This window comes from Phocoena sinus, chromosome 12 (genome assembly GCF_008692025.1).
Source record: "Phocoena sinus isolate mPhoSin1 chromosome 12, mPhoSin1.pri, whole genome shotgun sequence".
In the NCBI taxonomy this organism is placed as follows: domain Eukaryota; kingdom Metazoa; phylum Chordata; class Mammalia; order Artiodactyla; family Phocoenidae; genus Phocoena; species Phocoena sinus.
In genome coordinates, this window is record NC_045774.1 from 56465815 (window position 1) to 56485452 (window position 19638).

Genomic DNA, 19638 nt, shown 5'->3' on the forward strand with positions numbered 1-19638 from the left:
CCAAATACTATAAATTTGATGTTTAATCCTTATTGCAATCTAATTATGTAGACATGATCCTACCCATTTACCAATAAGAATGCTGAGTCTCTGGGAGGCATAGTAACTTCACTTAGGACACCTAGGACACTCAGGTGGAACTAAGATTTGCACATAAGTCATCTGGCTACAAAGGCCACATATTCTATACAGCATGATAAGAATATGCCTTCAGATGAGGGCCAGCAAATGCAAGGCATTCATCTTCAGAATTTAGTGCTTATACATTTCACCACTATGTTTTGACTATTTTTTTCCCAATACGAGTGATTCATTGATCTTACTTAGTCTTGCTAACCAAAGGATGACAGTCTGGCACAGTCATTGTGGCTAACTAATCTATAATGGGATTTGAACCCATGGCCTTGGAGTAATCACCACAAGACACAAACAAAATTAATTAATGTTCTAATGTTCGCATATAAAGTCTATCGGAACTCACTCTGTTTTCATGAGAATTATCCATTTATTCATTGTTTAGGTACCATTTCATCAGCATTTACAATATTCATGAAGGCTGCTCGCACTGGTGCTCGCAATTCATCAAATTCCCTGTGGAAGCTTCCTAGATTCTAGCCTGCAGAGTCTGTTGATGATGTCTGTGGAGCAGGCATAGCTTACTGAGACTCATCTGTTTTCAGTGACATGAAATCTAAGACTTCAACAAATATGCCAGGAAAATACAGCTTCTACAGGGGTAATTTGGTGCTTTTTTTTGTTTGTTTAATTCAGGCTCTGAAAATTATTAGATCTCGATTTAGACTTGCAAAATTACTTCACCAGCATTAAAATTATGCTGCCTATGCAATGAAAAAAAATAGAATGCATTTTAATGGAAGGTTTGACCTGCAGAAAGATGAATAATTTGCATCAATTTTTGTGCATTATGTTCAACTAATCAAGACAAATGTATTCATTCATTTCTGTGAAGCTGAAGAACTGAAGGCCAGCAATATTATGCATCTATAATGGTGAATATTACGGTACTTATTATATGATGAATTGGGAATTCTAGAAATGGATGGTGAGCAAAACAGGGAAAACACATGCTTTTCATACTGATTTCTATTTTTATAAACACCATCTGCCTTAAATAAACAACCTCTCCCTCAGTACCAATTCTACATCTCTCACTTCATCAAATAACAAGAAATGAAGAAGCAGTGAGATCTCATGCATTTAACATTAGAAAATAGAAGTGAAGAATGAAATTTCACATTGTTCATATGTCAATGTGGTATCCTTCTACCATAAAGAGTCCACGATACAACCTATCGTAATATTTTTTACTTTAGGCTGATTATGTGTAAAGGCATTATAATGAGATAAAACTTAAGAATTACTAATAGGGCTACAGCTATTTTGTATTCATTAATATAAAATATTTTGTAAATTAGTTTATAAAGGTAACATTAAAATCCAATTATGAAGCAAGAATGCATCTTATTTATGATTACATAAGTAAATATAATACAAGAAAAATGTATATAACAATTTTGTGTCTGATAAAATTGTCATTAAATTTAACCTTAGTATTATAAAGGATTTATAAATATACTCTTTACATTCATCTTTACTTCACCTCTACACTGCCTATTACATTCATGTATTACACATATTTCAGTAGTTCTCTGACTATGATAAGTAATTTAATTTGGATTTTGTTCACAGATATAATTATTCATGGACTGTTTGAAACCTACTACTGATTTAATCCCAGAAGTAAGATGAGGATACATAAGATTATAGAAAATTTTAGCATCTTGGACGATAGGCACAGACATGAGCAGAATTGCTTCCATCCCCTTTTCAGCTGACTCGTGCGCCCTATATGTTATTAAAGTTGGGAGGCACCAATAAATGAATGAAGTGTGCCACTAGCTCATTGTTAAAAACAGAAATAGTTTTAATGGGACCCTTCAGACACTTTACAATATTTCTAACAAACTGAACACAGCAAAACAAAATAACAGCAACTGGCCCTAATGGATTTTTTTCTAGATTGCTGTTTTCCTACCAGCTCATGGACTGCTGAGTCTGCCTAGCCCTCAAAGCGCCCTGTGCACTCAACATTCCAAAGACAGAAGCCAAGAAGGCTTTTAGTATGGGTTGTCAGAAGGGAGGCAAGGCAGCCTAAAATGCCATTAAGTAGAAACGCTCCCTGTTCGGCTAAAATAGATTATCACCTATGGTGAATTAAAAGGCAAGACTGCAATTGCTCATACATTTTAAATATTCCTTAATGAAAACTGCTGTGATTTGCTTTTTTTGCTTTACCCCATCCAGTTGTTGTTTTTTAAAAATTCTAATGAATGAAAAGGAAGTTCAGTTAATGTATTATGAGTAAGAACACCTACAATTTCAAAAATCTACCCTACAGTAAATATCACATTAAAATAACATTGCTGCAGTCAGGAAAACTACGAAAGGGATTTAATGTCACCGCAAGCTTAATTAAACCAGTTTATGCTTATTTAGCATTTACCTTCACATCATTGTTGATTGCTCCACTAAGGTATTTTTGTGTAAACAGAGCTTCCCTAATTAAATAGCTTATATCTGAGTCATTCAGTGATTTCACAACAGTTTGGGCAGTAATCATCACACTCAGAGTGATGAATGGTGATGGTAGGCCCCTAGATGAATCACACAGGAGGAGGCCTAGCAGGTTAAAAGGACGCATGGACTTCTGGGGGGAAAAAGAAAAATATGTATAATTTTTGAAATATTTCTGAATATTCACTCCAAAACAGACATAGTATTTCTGTTTACCCTCCTACACTTAACCGCATACACCTCTATAACAATATCTAAAACTCTGAGCAACAATAAAAGCAAAGCAAAGGGAGTTCCTCTCCTTGATCACATTTGCAGTATTAATAAAGACAGAATTTTCATATCAGTTTATGGCTTCTGCAGGTATAAACTCAAAATCCTGGGGAATTTCTGGAACTGATCTAAATTTCCAGAACCCGAGCCTATACTGCTCTGCTTTGAATAGATTCATCTCCTTAACTCTTGCTGGGAAAGAGACTCAAATAACCTTTACTTTTTCACACCTAAATGCATTATTTTTTATTTTTATTTTTTGGCTTATAATTAAAATTTTAAAGCTAAGTAAAAATGACATATTACAAAAAAATTGTCAATATGCTTGAAGAAGATGATATAAAAGGCAAATGCTAATTAACTAGTTGAGAAATGCAGGTTATGATGTTGTTTGAAAATTTATGGTAAGTCAGAATCTCATTCAAGTTCTAGAGTTGCATGTCATTGCATTTATTAATGACTAAGTAATAATTCATGAAAGCCATATTGTTGGCAGAGCTATGACATAGTAAATCATGAATTACTGCCTGAAGTTTTTTCTCAGACATATTTGAGGGGGTTAAGTGTGAAATGCCTCTTTCTAGATTATACTTCTTTGATGAAGTTATATGAGATAAGACTTACTCATAATGTACTGGAGTCTCAAAATCATTTTAATTTTATACTACGTTATGAGTGAATAAAATATAATTTACTAAAGTTAAGAACTTAATATCATCAAGTCAAACAGAAGAAAACTATCTGAACAAAAGAAACAAAAATTATATTGCAATACCTACAGGTGAGTGGTTTGAATATTCATCCCTTCAAATTTAAATTATTATGTTCAAATTTATCTCATTCAGAATTCAGCTAAAAACAAAATGTATGTTAAATGCATTAAGCCACTTTTAGTAATGAGACATTTTAATAAATTTTAATTCAATATTATTTGGCAATGAAAATAAAGAAGAATATGGTAAAATATTCTTCCTAGTCTATAATTTTGCTATGCCAAAGTATTATTAGATGCTTTGAATTTTTATTAATATGTACTGATAATTTTACATTAAAAGTCCAGGAAAATCCTATAAAAGAAATTTATCATGTGCTATTACCTAATTTTTAAAAATTCATTTTAATGAAAACAGTAATTGATTACACTATTATACCAAACTAACTACACACTACGAAGAAATGATTCCACTTAGATATATAATTCAACTTGATTTCTTAAGTTTCTCATGAAAGTGACCTGCCTGTATCAATGACTATTTTCTGCAATAACTACGCTTTCTTCAGAAGGCAAAAGTTGATCTGATGAGCTGAGTTGAACAGATAAAAGGAAAAAAAAAACTACACCCTAAGGCTTATAGTTTAATTTGTTTCCTTCTCTCATATATAAGATAAGCTTAAAATGAGAAGAAATAGAAATTCCAAATGCTGTGCCCAGTATTTTCCTTCATTTAAAAAGTTATATAGGGGCTTCCCTGGTGGCGCAGTGGTTGAGAGTCCGCCTGCCGATGCAGGGGACGCGGGTTCGTGCCCCGGTCTGGGAGGATCCCACATGCCGCGGAGCGGCTGGGCCCGTGAGCCATGGCCGCTGAGCCTGCGCGTCCGGAGCCTGTCCTCCGCAACGGGAGAGGCCACAACAGTGAGAGGCCCGCGTAACGCATAAAAAAAAAAAAAAAAAAAAAAAAAAAAAAGTTATATAGTTTATACATTTATTAATATTTTGAATTGTTTTATATTTTCCCTATAAGTCAATATCTTTCAGTAAACAGTGTCAGGGGTGGGGAGAAAACAAAAATTGCTATTTGTATGTTTCCAAGAAACTGTAACAACTTCCCTAGAACTGATTTAACTGTTATCTTTCTTTTTTTAAATAGCTTTCACATCTGAAATATCTCAGGGAGTTTTGAGAATTATATAATACACTGTTTTGATTTATTTGTAACAAGCATTTCCTCAAAGCAAAACAATATGATAAGAGACATTCCTGGTACACTGGTACATTGTATTTACAATACAAAAAAGCAAACAAACCAGAAAACCCCATCAAGTTAAGGTTTTATATTAAGTATAAGTCAAATTTCTTTATTCTAGAAATTTTGAAATTATAAGTGCTATTATGTAACTAATATTAATGAAGAATATCTGTGCTATACTCTAAAGTCCTCAAACATCCTCCCCAAATCTTATTCAATTCTCACTACCCTCAGTCACTCAGGTTTGTTTAATGAGGTCATCGCATTGAGTAATGTAAGATGCCATGCTGATCTTTAGCTCCAAAAGTTATTTGTTTTCTGTATTTATAAATCTTGCTGCACCATCATATTTTCATATGTAGAGTTCATTTGTTGAACAAATAATTGAGGGTCCACAGAGTGCAGGCACTATTGTTGTGTGGGCTTACAGCAACAAACAGACAAAAATCTCTGCCCTCTTCCACGCAATGTAAACTAAAAGAGGAGGGTAAGGATACATAGGAATCTCACTCCTTCCAGAAACAACACTGAAAAATGCATTTATTTTCTTCAGCTCTTTCCAAATGAAACTGTGAGGCAATGAGAACCTATCAAATCACTGCTTCCATTCCTCTCATAAGTGTTTAAGAAGGTGTTTGATTTTTAAAATTTGTTTGAAAACATCAGCTAATCATATTTCTCCATGTAGTTTCTAGCCCACTTTAAATCAAACTCTGGGACTCTGTCAAGTACATTATCTGAAACATTATTATAAGTTTAGCATTAAATAGACCTTAGGTGTTCCTAGTCTCACCCTGTAATTTTACTAATTAAAAAAAAAGAAAGAAATTTAGAAGCTATAAATTTCCTGTCACTTGTCTAAGATCACATTGACAAGGCTAAATCTAGAATATCAGTGTGCAAAATACTACATGATGATACTTTAGAGCATATTATCAGCCTCTTTTCTAAAACACAAATTTGTTCATATAATTTTTCATAAATGAGTACAAGTACGCTTGAAAAGTTATCAAAGTTACTCATCACAAATTCCGAATAAATGGTACATCAACTCATGAAGTTGTTGAGTTCTTTAGGTAATTCTTACTGAGGCAGAGCCATATGGGACCTAACTATGGAGTATGCCAGGATTTGAACACTCCATCAACACAAAACTGTGGCAATAAACTCAAGCCTTACTGTGAATATAAGTATAATTTAAAGCATTTTGAAAAGAAGTGCTTCTTAAGCTATAATTATGAGAACTCAAACATTTTTATATATTAGAATTAATTAGAAAACCTCTGAATTAATACATACATTGGCATAATAATGGCAAAGCTTTGGATGGCCTTTCCCTAGTACAAACAATAAAGGGGGTTCATTTTGTGTAGAGAATTTTAAAACAATAATAGCAACAACTCTCACCCGGCACTGGCAAGTCAAAACATGTCAAAAGTAAAATATTCCTCTCTTGAAAATATCTTCTGTTCATCCAGGTTCTAAACAATTACTATTGAGTTTTAACAGCCCAACTCTTATTGAGTTTTGAATTAGCATCTATATTTATTTCTTATTCTTTAATAAACATTGTACTCCACTTGGAAACTAATTTGGAGAATTCTCATTACACAGCTCACTCCCCCAAGATATGTGAGCTCAGCTACACTTGCATATTTTTGGAACAAGAACTTAAGGTTCTTGTTTTTTTGTTTTGTTTTGCTTTGCTTTCACAATGACTGTGCAATCATTATTTTGAGTCTACTATATAATTGCAGGAATATGTAATGTTACAGGAGCAAATGTCTCAAAATTCTCTCAAAGCCAGTTCAAACTATTTTGAGCTATAATGAATTTGAGTAAACTTTACCTAATATGAAAGAATTTAATGTTGAAGTTTTTGAAGTCATTATGGTGGAAAATTTTTGGACTTCCTAGACATTTGAAAGTTGTTAGAAACGATCCCAAAGAAACAAAGACATGGACACTTGCAATTTCTGGAATTTATCATTAAATGGGATTTTTATGAATCTGTGCCCAACTTTCTAACTATGGTATACATGTTAGAAAGAAACTTTTCAAAATTAAAAGTAATAAAATTATGAATGAGGATACATGGACAAATATGACTATACCATTAACACAAATACATGAAAATCCGTTTTGACAAAGTCATTAAAAATTTGCAGAAGTTAAGGCTCAGAAAAATTATAGTGTCATTATTCATTACTGTAGAGCCAGCCAGTGAGTAGCTGTAAGTGCTTTCCCCTTTCTTTAAAAAAAAAAAATGATGTAATAAAAAACATGTTAATCTGTTATTTTGTTTTCTTTGCATACGGTATCCATTTCCTGTTTCCGCTATAACAAATTACCACAAATTGAGGGGCTTAAAATAGCACAAATTCATTATCCCATAGTTCTATAGGTCAGAAGTCCTAAAAGTGAGGTATCTGCAGGGCTGCATTCCTTCTGTGGCCTCCAGGAAAGAATTGGTTTCCTTGCCTCCTAAACTAACTTCTAAAGGTCCTCTGTATTGCTAGGCTGTGGTCCTTTCCTCCATCTTCAGTTCACCAAGTAACATTTTCAAATCAATCTCTCTCTCTCTCTCTTCCTCCCCTTCCCTGCCATGGTGTCCCCCAGCCCCAAGATTTATATATTGAAACTTAATCCCCAGTATAGTGGTATTTAGAGGTGGGGTCCCTGGGGTGTGATTGGGTCATGAGGGTGGAGCCCTCATGAATGAGATTAGTGCTCTTATTTAAGGGACTCAAGATAGATTCCTTGTTCCTTCCTGGTCTATTAACTAAGAAGCAGCTTCTCATCAGACACCAAACCTGTTGGTACCTTGATCTTGGACTTCCAGCTTCCAAAACTGTGAGAAATCAATTTCTGTCGTTTTTACAGCACCCAATCTCTGGTGTTTTGTTACGGCAGCCCAGGTGGACTAGCACATTCTTTCTCTCACTACTTCTGTTGTGATACCTTCTTGTGACACTTGTGCTTCCTTCTTTTAAGGACCTTTTCGATTACACTGGACCCACCTGGTTAATCCAGGATAATCTCCCCATTTTAAGATCATTAACTTAATCACATCTGGAAAGTCCCTTTTGTCATAAAAGGTAATAAATTCATATGTTCTCAGGATTAGGCCATGGACATTTTGGGGGAGCCATTTTTATGCCCATGACATGTACATATATACTGTAATATGTATTTATACATTCATTAATCATATGAATGTATATACATGTTCATATACATTATACATAAATACGAAGCTCAATAAATGAAAATTTTCATTGTCTTTTGTGGAAATTATTATTATTTCTTCCATAATTATTATTGAAAAGAATTTTGTCATATAGAAGAAAAAGAATGTTAAAACTAATCAATACTAGTGTAAAATATTCCAGGTATGTTCCTGGTAAATAGTCTGCTATTCCTCTTAAATAAACATATACCTCTTGTAAATAAAATAATTATTCACAGTAACCATTTGTGGCTCATTCTTTTAGTTAACTAAGTCAAATACAATATTCGTAAGCCACCAATCTGAAAAAATAATGTTGCAAAAACTTTATTCATAAAAACTTTTTTTAAGTGTAAGATTGAGAAGGTCCTTTGCAGGGGGTGGGGGGTGTTGTGGATGTTTTCAACACTGATACAGTAAAAATGTCTACTGACCATTTGGTAGAAATCAATTTTCCTTTTGTTACTTATTCCTTTAGAAGCAGATGTCCAAATATCTTCCTGACTTTATACAGTCTCAGAACATAGCAAGATACATTTGTTTGAAGCAAGATTCCTAATGGCATATGGGGGCATTGTTTTTCTTCCATTTTCACAGCAACTAAGATTAATGAACAAAGAACAAATGGCTGACATGAAGCCTACCCATGGGGGTGCCGACGCCATAACCTTTGGAGTCTATGAGGCCGCCAATCTGTGTCAGGTTACAGTTCCTCTGAGTGACAAACTCAATGGTTGTTGACTCCATTAGGAAAGCATAATCAGAGGTGAGGACTCTCTGGATTCCTTCTTCATTACTTTTGACGAGCACGGACTGCCTCCTGCTACTCATAAAGGCCCACATTTTGTCATATGTGGAGATTTTTGATTTCTGGGGAAAAATAAAATACATAAGAAAGACATTTCTTAGTTTCCACATGATCCTACAATATTTAGATGAAATTGACCATATTTAGTTTGCTCATCCTACCTTATAACTGTATTAGTAATAACAGTGATACTAAGCCCCAAAAAAATCAAAATCTGTATAAAAACATTTCTCATAGCAATTCCTCGTTGTATTTCCAGGTATAGAGCAGATTTATTTAACAAATGTATAAAAAATGTCCTGATGTTCAAAAGTTCACAACTAGTAAGTCATAGGAGGCAATAAACAAGAGAAAATAAACAAGATTAATAAGGACTGTTTTTTGTGTTTGTATCTCACATGAATATCTCATGTGTACAATTTTATCCTTCAACATTACTATAACATCAAATTTGGAAGATGCAGACACTGGACACTAGGAGGGTTTTTTTTTCCCCCGAATTCAGTTGACTATAAGACAGATGTTACATTATCCCCCAAGGATAACATACAGATATAGGTTGAAGAGATGAGAGGAATTTGTTACAAATAAGGATATTACAAATAAGAATGACTACATTTCTGCTAAGACACAATCGGGACACCACAGAACTTCTTTTAACCTGCCTCAGGACAACAGGAAATCAATCATTCAGGTCTTACTAACTAACGATTCCTGGACCAAGAAAATAGAAGAGTTTTTACATCCAACCGGAAATTCTCAGTAGGGCTTCACGTACGATCAATTGCTAAAGGAAAGAAATGGGTTTTTTTCAGAAGGCACTGGTAAAACATAAACAGGAAAAAGGTTAGCATCTGCTTATGGAAAGCTCGTCTGTGAAACCTTTATCTTAATTTAATTCTTATACAATCACAAAAAATAATACTGCAACAATAAACACAAGAAGGATATTCACCATACTGGTTGCTCTGTCATGAAAACTCAAAACTATTTTCAAATAAATAGATATGCAATCTTTTGCAGCTTAAGCGTGCATTTAGTCCTACATGTGCCAGGACATAAATGCGATATTACTCCTTCCACTAAAAGGTAGGTACACAGTAATATTTAGAAAAATTCTGGAATTATTTCAATGATAAAATGGGAAGAAAAACCTTAATTTGGGGGGGAAAAATACCTAAAGGTACAATAAGTGCTTTATAAAAACAAGTAGCTTTAGAGCTAAGAAAGGGTAGACGTGTAAACCTTTGCTCTCCAGTGAACACTAAAACATGCTAAAAGGCCAGTGGCTTAAAATGGGAAAGAAGGCAGCTAGAACCCCCAGAATAAGATTGATATGATTACAAATTTGGGCAGCTATGGAGGCATGTCAGTTGTTTTCAAGTAAAATAATCAAATGTTAGGAGTAGAAAAGGGAAATGAAAGGAATAATTAAGACTATGATGAAATTCTTATTGGAATAATTAAGACCAATAGTGAGATTTTGCAAAGATGTGTCTGGCTATCCAAATCAGTAACATAATGAGGATAGCTAGAACAAGTTCATTTCCTTTCAAAGGTAAAGAATTTTTCTCCTAATGTTTTGGATTGAGGCCAAAATACAAAATAGAATCAAAATCACAGCTCACCTGCAGATTAAAGAGATTTTATGTAAAAAAAAAAAAACTTGGATACAGTTTTTGATTTAGTGAATCTGTGACTGATAATAAACACAATCCAAAAATGTAATCCTAAAAATTTATGTAATCAAAATTACATGCTCATTTCTTGACAATTTAAAATGTAACATCTTTAATGGAGACTGATAGTGTAATATCATAACATGGGTGTACTCATTGAGGCCAAAAATCAAGCAGAGATAAAAAGTGTACAAAAAGTTATTCTTACTTGTATTGTTCATAAATCTCCTCAATTCTCTGCCTTATTTTAGTTATAAGAACATTAGCAATAAATACATTTTATTGCTTTAGTTACATGATTTTCAATTCATGATAACATGTTCCATCACTGAAGAGTTAATTTAAATAAAAACTTGAGGACTAGTAATTTTGTCCAAAACAAAGGGAGAATATAATGTTTACAATGGCACTAATCATTTAAATAGTATAATTACGTCTTTCTCTTTTTTAACATTAAAAGAAGATTTTAGTTTAAACATTATGCAACACAATTTAAAAGAAGAGAATTACATTTTTAACAGTACATGAATGTATCCATTATTAATATTTTGCTGTGGTTAATGAAGTAAACACATCAATCTTTTTAACAGAACCCACACCCAACAAACTAAGATATATTTCTAATATATTCTTTACAAATGTATAGTTTAATTTTACATTAATGTGAAATTTAGTTATTTTACATTTGAAATGTCTAATCTACAATACTAACCTTCAGCTGACCAAATAAGGATTTTACAAAATATATTTTTATATAAAATTCTTGGAACACTTTACTGCACTGATTTTTTATTTCTATGAGCATTTCCTAGAAGGTACTATTTATATTCATTTTGAAACTAATCATTTCCTACCTTTTAAAAAAAATTTTTTTTGGAGTATGGTAGATTTACAATGTTGTGTTAGTTTCAGGTGTACAGCAAAGTGAATCTGTTACACATATACATATATCCACTCCTTTTTAGATTCTTTTCCCATATAGGCCATTACAGAGTATTGAGTAGAGCTCCCTGTGCTATACAGTAGGTCCTTATTAATCATTTCCTACCTTCCATTATTACTTAAGTATCTCTTATTTTCTGGAATCTATTGTCTATGATTTTTGTACAGGTTCACTCATCTTTCCTGTCTGCAGAAAATGTAAGTATTTCTGTTGTTCCTATATGGCATAATAGGTTTTGATAGAAAAGTTACCCGAATTGTTTTGTTTCTCATAATAAAAATAAAAAGCCAAATAAGAAATATTTCAATTTAGAAATATTGACTACTTGCTGCTCACACACATTCTATATGGCTTGCTTGCTTGTTTTGCTGTCATTCTTTAACCACAATTTCCAACTGAGCACAGTTATCTCTCAATTATGGCTGTGAAACACAGTGCTGTGTAGAAAAGATATGGGAAGTAAGATTAAAAGCCATTACTACCTTTATAGACTGCATGTGTGTATGTGTGCGGTATGTAATGCCATTCAACTCTTAAACAACTTCTACAGAAAGTTGAAATAGAAAATTAATCTTTAGCATTGCCTGGCAATTTTATTACTTTTATCATTTTCAGTAGTGAAGATGGTATAGTGGCATCACTGGTTTAAAAACACAAGATCTGAACAACATGAATTTCACTGAAACCCTTAAATTTAAAGCAGCTAAGATGGCTTATAAAATATTTGAAGAAAGTATCTGAACAAACTCTTAGGCTGAATATGAAGATTACGAGGCTTTTTTCTCTATAAATCTGGCCACTCATAAATACTTGATTACCTATACTTAACTAATATATAGATAAATTCTGAATAATGTAGGCCTGGGCCAGAAGTAATGATCACTAATTCTATATCTCTTATTAATAGAAGATATGTCCTTATGCAAGCCAGTTAATCTTTTAATTCCTGTTTACATAATAGTCAAATATCTTTGCTAAACTTACAGGGTTTTTGTGAGGATCGTATAAGACAGTACACGTAAACACACTATGCAGTAGTAAGACATTTTTGTAACTCCAATTATTTTTTAAAAAGAGAGCATACTACTCCCAAGTGCTTGTATTTTATTTTTCTTAAGAAACACCGAGTATTCTGGCAAAGATGGAAGGTTGAATATCATCTTTGAACACATGTTCTCTCCTGTGGCATGAAACCACAAGGCAAAAGAGAAATGGATAGGGTGCAACAAAAACAAAATTTTGGAAGCTGGAAAGCAGATAGATGAATTGTAACTGAGCTAACCAACGTTTAGGACCCCCTTCTCCCCTGTAAAAGTTTCTGAGATTGGCATTTCTACATCCTTCTCAAAGCCGGAATGATCAAACGTCTAACAAAAGTAGAATTTATTGAAAAAATGTCTTAAAAACAACTGTCTCTGAGCAGCTTGGTGACTGCTCGATCCCACCCAAGCAAAGGACTAGAGGTTTTATTCTCTGGGAAGTAAACAAGAGTGCACTGGAGGAAGTGGAGCTACGGGGGCCCATACTGAAACCAGAAGGAAGAGGTTGGAGTCTACAGCCAATGTTGAGACCAGTCAGCATTCTGTCTGTTTTGGTTCTTTGAATTCCTCCAACAAGATATTTTTAAGCAAACTGGACTGCTCTAAAGAGATAATAATAATATTAATAATATTAATAACAACAATAATAGTAATAATAGCAGTTAGCACATATAATAGTATGTGCCAAACATTATTCTAAATTATTTATACATATTAAAATTTTTTAAGTTTTACAAGATTTCTATTAGGTGGTAGTATTTTTGTCCCCATTCTAAAATTAGAAAACCAAAACACAGAGTGCTTTATAATATGCCTAAATTCATGTGGCCTCTTCCTAGCAAAACCAGGTATCAAACATGGGCAGATTAGCTACCAAGTTCATAGTCTTAATTATTGCACTATATCAACTGCATCTAAAGGCACATATCATGGATTTCCAACAAAACAACCCACTATATCACCCTAAAGTGAAGCTCATAGTTTTTCACACTTAACTAAGCACCCAGAGCTTGCAGTGAGTCTCTAACCTAAATTATAAAGACCAAAACAAATAAAATGGCATAAATGTCTTCAGAGAGGTAATAGATGCTGCACAAATGCAAAGAAAAAAATGTAAATGGACTCTGTTGAAAGAAAATGCATTCAGAGAACAAATACATATTAAAAATCTGATATCAAAAAAAAAAAATCTGATATCAAAAATGGAAACCTCAAGTGAAATGTAGAATAAAAGAGAATTTAAAACACTGCAATTGGCTTGACCTCTAATTTCAGAATATTTATATTAAATACATGTGGAATTATACTGATATGATACTCTAAGATCTAATGTGTAAGGAGGAAATAAGAAGCCTCAGCTAGTTTTAGTTCTAATAAAATAGAAAATTGTTGAACATTTTCAAGGTAAAATAGACTCTAGGATCTCTAAGGTTAAAATCAATAGGTAGAAGCTGTGTAAGTTAAAGATTAGGAATAAGAACTCATTTAAGGTCAGTAAGCAGGTATTTAAAATTAATAATCAAATATTTGTATGCTGAGTGTGAAAGTTTATGTAAACTTATTTAGAACTAAGGATATACCAAGTTGCAATGTGAACTAAAGATCGTAGGTGGAAGGTGCAGCATGTTGAAAGAATGACCTGTATACTATGTCCTGCTGACTCTCCTGTTAGACTAAGGTTAGTTTCATTCAGTGAAGTAGCTACTGATCATTGCCAAGGGACATGATAAAATCGTGGATGGAGACTAAGCTGCTGAGCTAAATGTGCACAGTCTTTGAAAGTCCTCTAGCCACAGGGATACAGAGAAGTGAGGACCTACATAGAACACCAGAACAGACTCAGGAATTGGGACACAGCTTGGCCCTGTGCATCACTGTTGCCAAATTCATTAGGAAAGACATTCCAGAAGAATGTTTTATTTAAGACGAATATGAAAAATGAAAGTCAGGTAATAAACTAAGCATCAGAAAATATAATTTTCTGTAAGGGAAGAATTGAGATAATGGCAAATTAGGGCATAGAAGAGAAACGATTCAGATAGAGTATAGCCAAGTTAAAAACAAAAAATTTAATTAGTGAAAAAAAAAGAATATCTTGTTTCACTCCTTTACTTCACAAATGAGAAAACTAAGGCTACTTGATAAGAAAAAAATATTAGCAGTGAAGGTAGATTTGTAAAGAGTAAAATGCTGATAGGATTTATGACATCATGGTTTTAAAGAAGAATTTTAATTCCATAACAAGACAATAACTTCTTTGGCAAAAATGAAAAGCAGTCCTAAGTATTATCATTACAGTTAGGCTGTACATAGTAATATAAAGTCACACAAATAAATCAAGTCTCAGAGATATTGCTTGAAGTGAATATTAAAATCAAAGCACTGTAAAGGAAAAGCATATTTAAAATGTGTGAAATAAAATCGTCTTATTTTCTCACACAACCCACCCCGCCGCTCTAAATACTGGAATAAATTTCTTTCTTTTGTGTGTGTGTGTGTGTGTGTGTGTGTGTGTCTCATATTAAAGACACTTTTCCTTCTGTGTTACATCAGACAGATTTAGGATGTCAATGTTTAGCACTGTTTATTTTGTCAAAATGCTGAGGCTTGTAAGTTGATTTGGTTTTTGCTACATCAGCACAAAACCAATAAAACTAGTTCATAAGGCACTGTCTTTTTATAATAGCAGTTTTCATGGGCTATGAAACATCAACAGAAGGATAAAAGAAAAAAATTCTTGTCAAGAATAAACTTACAAAGAATAAGAAATACAACACTTTTAAAAAAATTCACAGATGCCAAAAGATTGTGTGCTTTACAAAGAGCATTCAGTATACTTAAAATATTTTAAACATATAGCTAATGATTCCAAATTTAAGGATACATAGCTTTCGTTTCTGATAGAACTCGAAATAAAGTTTGCAAACTGAAATTACCTGGTTCTTTGAAGAGCTCCAATATCTAATGGGTTTTAGCCAACATTTTTCCTGAGCATTTTAGAGAGAGATTTTTAGACACAGTGAGATATTGATACGAGGATAGTGCTTTGAAATTTTGTTTCTATCCCATCTAAAATGCTATGAAAGCCAATAAAGTAAGGGTTACTCTTGTACCATTGGAGTAGATCTTTTATTGTAAGCAACATATTTTACAAATTCAAAGTGCTTAAAAAAAAAAAAATCTTTGGGGCTTCCCTGGTGGCTCAGCGGTTGAGAGTCCGCCTGCCGATGCAGGGGACACGGGTTCGTGCCCGTCCGGGAGGATCCCACATGCCGTGGAGCGGCTGGGCCTGTGAGCCACGGCCGCTGAGCCTGCGCGTCCGGAGCCTGTGCTCCGCAGTGGGAGAGGCCACAACGGCGAGAGGCCCGCGTACCGAAAAAAAAAAAAAACAAACTTTGATTTAAATTCTTTAGGACACAAATGAATTCTCCTCCCCCACTCACTTTGATTGCTGTCAAATACAAATTAAAATTTAGAAACCATCATGTGTTCATTGGATCTATTTTTATAAACCTGTCAGATACCCTAAAAATGATAAAATATTTGCTAGACCTCTAGAAGTTAATTTAAAATTAACTTTTTAAGTGTGTTCTAGAGGAAAGCTTGTTTTCTTGAATAAGAGGGGAAAAATCTTTAATATTAATCTTGTTTGAACTATCATAGCCACAAAGCATCAACAGTACAAAGAAAATCCAGTACTATTTTGTAATATGTTTTTTATACATAATATTTGAAGCGTTGACTACAACTCAGCATTTTTAAAAAAAGTTTATCAAGTAGTACAACACCTAAAACATCTTGAAGTAACTTCCTCCCGTTGCGGAGCACAGGCCGCGGACGCGCAGGCTCAGCGGCCATGGCTCGCGGGCCTAGCTGCTCCGCGGCATGTGGGATTCTCCCGGACCGGGGCATGAACCCGCGTCCCCTGCATCGGCAGGCGGACTCTCAACCACTGCGCCACCAGGGAAGCCCCCAAAGTGACTTTTAAAAAGACTTTATTTATGTTAAGAACCCATTTATTTTATTTAAAAAATAAACATTCATGAAAAAATATTTTCTCACCTAAACCATAATGTATGGCAGAATTAGTTGAACTCTGGTGTATGGGTGAAAGTGGTGAAATTACTAAAAGAAGAGGCAGTAATTTATGATGATTTTCCATAATTACCAAAGTAAATCTGGTGTCATTGGTACTTACTCAAATCATTCCTTTTCAATAAATTCCACATTACCAATTTGGTTTCTAATATTAACTTAAATATTTGGTTATACGTGCTATAATAACATTTATTATTCTGTTATGAAAAAGTCGCATGTAATCATTCCTAATATGTGGTTTGAAAAAGCCCATGCCAAGGGAGACCTTGGTAAAGGAGAATTTGGCTGAGATTTGCATTTTAATTTTTTATTACAGTAAATAAATTACCAACAATAGTGGAACATATGTGCTAGGTAAGAACAGCTGAGCCCTATCTGGACTCATCTGACCTTGGTCACTAGGAAATTAGAGTTAATTCAGGAAAACAGGACTGAAGCCATATGTGGTTCATATCAAAGGTGGATCTGAGGCTAGTGCAGTGACCTGAAAGCATTTGGTTGTTAGCAAACCTGTCAGTCCTTGGAATAATTCTGGCAGTTTTATCTTGAAGCATCTGCAGTCTCTTAAAACAGGATATTTGAAGAGAAAGACAATGAAAGAGAATTGCTCTTCTCATCGTTATGGAGAGTTAATAGAGGAATAAGAGAGAGAATTATGACTGAGCATAATAGGATGGGCAGCAAGTTTAAAGTGATTTGGTGAAGTTAAAGGCAGTTATCCTTTTGAGGCAGTTGAGCCAGGATTTGCTAGTTCATTGTGCACTATTCAGAATCCCTACTGATGATTCTTCTGGTCATTGCATTTTATTCTTTAAATGAGATATCTTGAAATTTCCTGGTCAAATATTTTCTTTTCTTATAAATAATAGTAATCAGCAATATAGTTTACTATCATTTGGTCAAATTTAAATAAAATTAGGAAACTTGACTTCACTGGGTCAGTGGAGGACCTTGAACCACAATTTCTTGGCCATATCTAACAAAATGCTTCCCTAACAATTTCAAAGAAATGTTATGAGGAATAAATGAGAAAATTCATATAAAGTCACTTCGACAAGCTATAAAGCTCTCTAAAGATATCAGGATTTCATTCTTATTGCAAATTTTATGTGATCAACCAGTGGAGGAACATGGTAACTCTCTACTAGGACTGCAGCATATAACTACTATATTCTTATATCTCTGGCTTTACCTTTAGAATAATTTATAATTTATAGGAACATGGAAACATTCACTTGCTTACCCATTCACTCACTTGTTCTTTCATATTTATTGAGCAACAGCTTGGTGTAAAGGACCATGCCAGGCACTATGCATGTAGAGGTTAGACCCAAACAAAGCATGGCCCCTGTCTTAGCAAAGCTTAATGTCCCATAAATACAGGAAAAGTAAACTAAGAATTATGAAATGGTGTGATAAATGCCTTGACAAGGGACAGATGAGGTGTAACCTACATTGATGAGGGGATGTATGACAGGAAGTCAGAGGAAATAATTCCTTTTCCTTTAGGATTCAAATCAATTACAGTTTTGCTGGGTCTCTCACTCCTTTCTAATTGAAACTCTGAACTATAAATAGGTGTGGGGAAAAAATCCTCAACATTTGAAACTCTTAAAGGAATCACTGTTCTCACTTTCAGCCAGTACCCTTTCCAGGATTTCTAAACTCTTCAGGGAAATGACGCAAACCTCATCAAAATATTTTAAGAATGATGTTTAGATGCATAATGTTTGTATTGCTGTAACCTTATATACGTCAAAATATACACAAAATGGATACTTTGTTTCTAAATAGTAAATAAATGACCTTAGTTGGCCGTAGGGAGGAGAGAGAAACAGTTTTAATCACTTCTCCATCCACTGGCTAAACCTGCATACTTAATCATGATAACCATGAATTTAATATGTATAAGGTAATTGCATCAATGATTATATAAATCACTAACCTAAGGTACATTTTTTTCTGGCCACACCATGCGGCTTATGGGATCTTAGTTCCCCCACCAGGGATGGAACCCATGACTCCCTGCAGTGAAAGCACTGAGTCCTAACCACTGGACTACCAGGGAAGTCCCTGAGGCACGTCTTAAGTAGAAGAGCCACATCTGACCTAGGTGCTTGAACTTGCCATTTTCTCTAGCTCGACTGTACTTCCTTTACATATCTGTATGCCTCACACCTTTACCTCCTTCTGATCTTTGGTCAAACATCGCCTTTCCAAAGGGACTTCCACTATTTACTCTATTTATAATTCCAATTCCAATGTAACACAGATATGCCTGCTGCTTTATTGTTATCCATAGCACGTAATAACTATGTAGTATAGTACATATTTCCTATTTTTCTTTATATATCTGTTCAGTTCCTATCTCCCTTTGCTGTGAGATAAACTGCATGAAGATGGAGAGTTTTGCCTTGTTTTGTTCATCATTATAGCACCTCTACTTAGAATAGTGCCTGGTGTACAGTACGTACCAGTAGCTATTTATTGAATAAATCAGCTAAAAAAATAAATAAATGTCTAAGTGTGTACAATGGAATTATTTATCTTGTGGTAGAATTTAGAAGACAGGAATATTCGTCTCAGCTCTGGTGTTACGAAGCTAAGTGATATTTCATGAGTAATTTCATATCTCTAGAACTCAGTTTGCTCTCATCTGCAGAATGAATGGGTTAAACCATATGAATTCTATATCATTCACCAGAGATAGTCTATATAATTTTACAAATTTAGAAGAATAGGCACATTTCCTTTTTTCATTTTCTGTTCATGCCTTAATTTAATAAGGAAAAGAATACCATTGGCCTAGTTTTAAAGCAAAGCATAAAGAAATCCACATCACTGTACTGCATAAATAATTTTCAACCCTATTTCAATGTTAAAATGTAGGTTTAATGTGTAAACGAAAAATAACTAGAATGTATTTCACATTCTACATATCTCAAGGATGGGAAGAAAATTAGCGTCCTCTTTGTTCTTTTCCCACTTTTAGACCACCACTGTCCC

General features: G+C 33.9%; 1 protein-coding gene across 3 annotated transcripts in view; it reads right to left on the reverse strand.

Annotated features, from left to right (window-relative positions):
• Positions 1–19638, reverse strand: part of GRIK2 (glutamate ionotropic receptor kainate type subunit 2) — a 631568-nt gene that overhangs the window by 26151 nt on the left and 585779 nt on the right. For 2 of the 3 annotated variants that reach the window (XM_032651171.1, XM_032651172.1), the window contains exon 14: positions 8709–8934. In XM_032651171.1, the coding sequence (XP_032507062.1) occupies positions 8709–8934 (226 nt within the window). The remainder of the gene's footprint in view (positions 1–8708; positions 8935–19638) is intronic. The other variant, XM_032651173.1, reaches the window with a different exon arrangement.